General features: G+C 45.5%; 1 protein-coding gene across 1 annotated transcript; it reads left to right on the plus strand.

Moving 5' to 3' along the window:
• Positions 1–387: 387 nt before the first annotated feature.
• On the plus strand, positions 388–2,444 carry LOC125941945 (uncharacterized). Its single transcript, XM_049659823.1, has 3 exons — positions 388–462; positions 899–1,195; positions 2,147–2,444. Exons 1-3 carry the CDS (start codon positions 432–434, stop codon positions 2,440–2,442), a joined length of 624 nt encoding a protein of 207 aa, XP_049515780.1. The 5' UTR covers positions 388–431; the 3' UTR covers positions 2,443–2,444.
• Positions 2,445–3,046: the final 602 nt, after the last annotated feature.

Raw genomic sequence — 3,046 nt, forward strand, 5'->3', positions numbered from 1 at the left:
TGCCGCAATGCCATCGTCTTCAACGGTTTCATAGTTATGCGGCTGTCGTCCTAGACACGTATGCTCGCGACCCACAAGCACTAGTCAATTTTCATAAAGACGCTGGTCCGCACGGTATCGCTTTGCGGAACCACAAACAACGCAAGATAGCGAGGTACCTTCATTATGCTTCGCATAACACTGATTTCCGCAGTGCGCGGAATCTGCACAACTTTGATTACGCAGAGCTATCTTGTTTATTTCTTTATTTGATTTGGTGCTCATATTTCTTTTTTGTGTCCACTGCCTGTCAATTCTGTGAACTTCTTCTGAAGGATTAGGCGCTGCTTATATATCACGGGAGTGAAATCTTATCCTTTCGTCAAAATCTCTCCTTTTCTTCAGGAATGACTAGACGAAGTACGCCACCGGCAGCGATATGCGTCGTCTCTATGGCTTTCTCGGCGGTGGCAGTATGTCCAAGTAAGACGAAAGGAATCTGTAGCAGTTAGAAAAAAATGGGCCTGTCATGGGTCATTTATGTTTGTTAATTAGTAGCGTGATGAAATTATGTTACATGTTGCAATTATGGCAGTGTACTATATATATTGGAATTGCTGGAGCAGCAGTAGTGTTGGTATAACCGTTCGGTATGTTTTACAATTTTCGCAATGCACATAAAAGAAGACTTGGAAAGATGAGCTTCTGTCTGAGAAAACCGTATTTGTTTCTTCTTCTCACATTGGGCTGATTTTAAAAAGGCGCAGTCAAGCACCTTGTTACCGCTCAACACGCAAAAGCATTCATCTGCGGATTCAAAGGACATGCTTGGTTCGGTATTTTTACATTCAGCGATGGCTCGTGAGCTATAACTTTCTCGCAGCTTACTTTCGTCATCTGCCTTGCTTTCCTTTCGCAGTTTCGCCTCCTGTGAGCGACCTCACCGTGATGGAATTGCTGGAAATCGCTCAGAAGCAAGGCCTGCAGTGGATCACTCTACCCGGCGTCACTGGTAGAGTGGGCAGTTACGACTACGCTAATGCCACGGCCAGGCACTTTAAGGTGACACAGCTAGGTCGAGGCAAGAAATTCCTGCGCTATTGCCGCTTCGGACGGAAGGACACGGTCGAAGTGCAGTACCGGATTTCCGCAGTTTTGTCGACCCTGTGGTGGAAAACATCCGTACACCATGGTCGCAGTGACAGCACAGGACAAGGTATGAAGCGCGCGCACTTGGGTTTACAATGGCTCCACGTTGCACGCAATCACGCAGCGTTCTTACTTTAACTATGGTCTCCGAGATCGGTGCGTGGGGTCTCCAGAACGCGCCGCCCGATATCGAGTGCCATGGCTCAACCAGAGTTCAGGCCTTCCAACTAGCTTTAAGGAAAACTATTTTATGCCATAAGCTTCACACTCAAACTGCCACCACACACACGAAGCTAGGACAAGAGTTTATTAAGTTCAGGAACTTCGAGGCACGTGCACGTGCGTAAGTTTCCAGTATATTGCAGGCGCAAGAATTAAACGAGCGAATAATTGTCAACCTCCTCACTGCCTTTGGCGTCGTACTTCTTTTCTACGTAAACCTATCCTCACCATGCTTCCTTCGACAAACATCTAACATCACCTTCATCACTGTTGCATCATTGTGTCGACGCCTCACAGAATGCTTTCGCATGACCTGCTCTTTGCATATAGGCATGGCTTGTTAACTGTGTAGTGCATAAACATAAACACGGCATGATATCATGGATGTGACCTGTGTGCTACATAAACATAAGAATTGCGTGAAATTAAACGTTGCATGTGGTAATAAGTCTGTTTTATCAAGTAAGTTAATCGCTTGACATATATTTCAACATGTGTGTTGAAAGTGAGTAATAATGTGGTGCTCTCTTTTTTTTTTGGAAATGGAGAAATTTAAGGGTTACGAACGTTTCTCCATGACATACAGACCTCCAGGGCATATCGGTCTTGGCAGGCAGCACTTAGTCAGCGTTTCGTCATTTAGTGTTCTAAAAGGTGGAGTTAGCGTCTGCGACTCCCAGAGCACCAAATGACGTATGGATTGTGAAGGTGACGTCATCACCTAATATTACATGATAATTGTGCGTACTGCCGCGTGGGCCTCCTTTTAATGTAACATTCACTTGTTCCTCCACAGAACTGGGTGGTGCCTTTGATGCCGCAGTAGAGGACGTGGACCTCACCGTTCTATTCGTTCTCCGCCGAAGCCGACGAAAAGGCAACGTTCGGCTGTGTGCCGATGAGGTTGATCTGAGCACCATCGGCGCTCCCATTGTGGAAGCGAAATCCTTCAATGGAGACGTCGACGCGTCCCTCCGACATGCCGCGAATCAGATGTACGCTAGCGAAGCGGAAAGACTTACCAGTGGTCTGCGTAGGATTCTAAGAATGAGTGTTTTCAGCTGTGTTGGGCCTGTGGCTAAAACGAGGTAGTAAAAAATAAAGGCATTGTTGCGATTAAGTTGCTGTTGTTACACAACTGCTTAAAGGTGCCATAAATAATGCGCTTTTGGAGCCGTAGAACATCGTTGTGTATCCTGAGTGACACCAGAGTGCCCACCGTACGAGCTCCAATTCGTTTATCTGGAAATCTCATTCGCATCATACGGCCTTATTGTTTCTACTTGGCCTAGATTAAAGGACTCCTACAGAGCTTCAAGTAGCTTGGTACTAGTCTCCAATTGCTGTTTCCCGACCAGGCTATGTAATATTTTCCGAGACTTATGCACCTTCAATTTAAGGATATCTTCCTGCAACAGTAGAAAACATGATAACTTCGTCTTCATTTTACTCTGCGAAGAACCGGCACTGAAATTTATCCAAGCCTGGCTGCTTCCTCGATGTGCTAATTTTCTGCTGAAAACGAAACTATAAATATTGTTAACAACGCTGCTTTCTAGAAACGGAATTTGGAAATGCTGCTTGACTAGACTTGGGTTCGCTTGTAAACTTTCCTGCTTTTTGATAACTGGCTGGCTTAACTTACGCCCACACCCTTAATTCAGCCTTTTAATATTTGGTTTAAGCTTTCTTGCGG

Source organism: Dermacentor silvarum, unplaced genomic scaffold, assembly GCF_013339745.2.
Source record: "Dermacentor silvarum isolate Dsil-2018 unplaced genomic scaffold, BIME_Dsil_1.4 Seq672, whole genome shotgun sequence".
In the NCBI taxonomy this organism is placed as follows: domain Eukaryota; kingdom Metazoa; phylum Arthropoda; class Arachnida; order Ixodida; family Ixodidae; genus Dermacentor; species Dermacentor silvarum.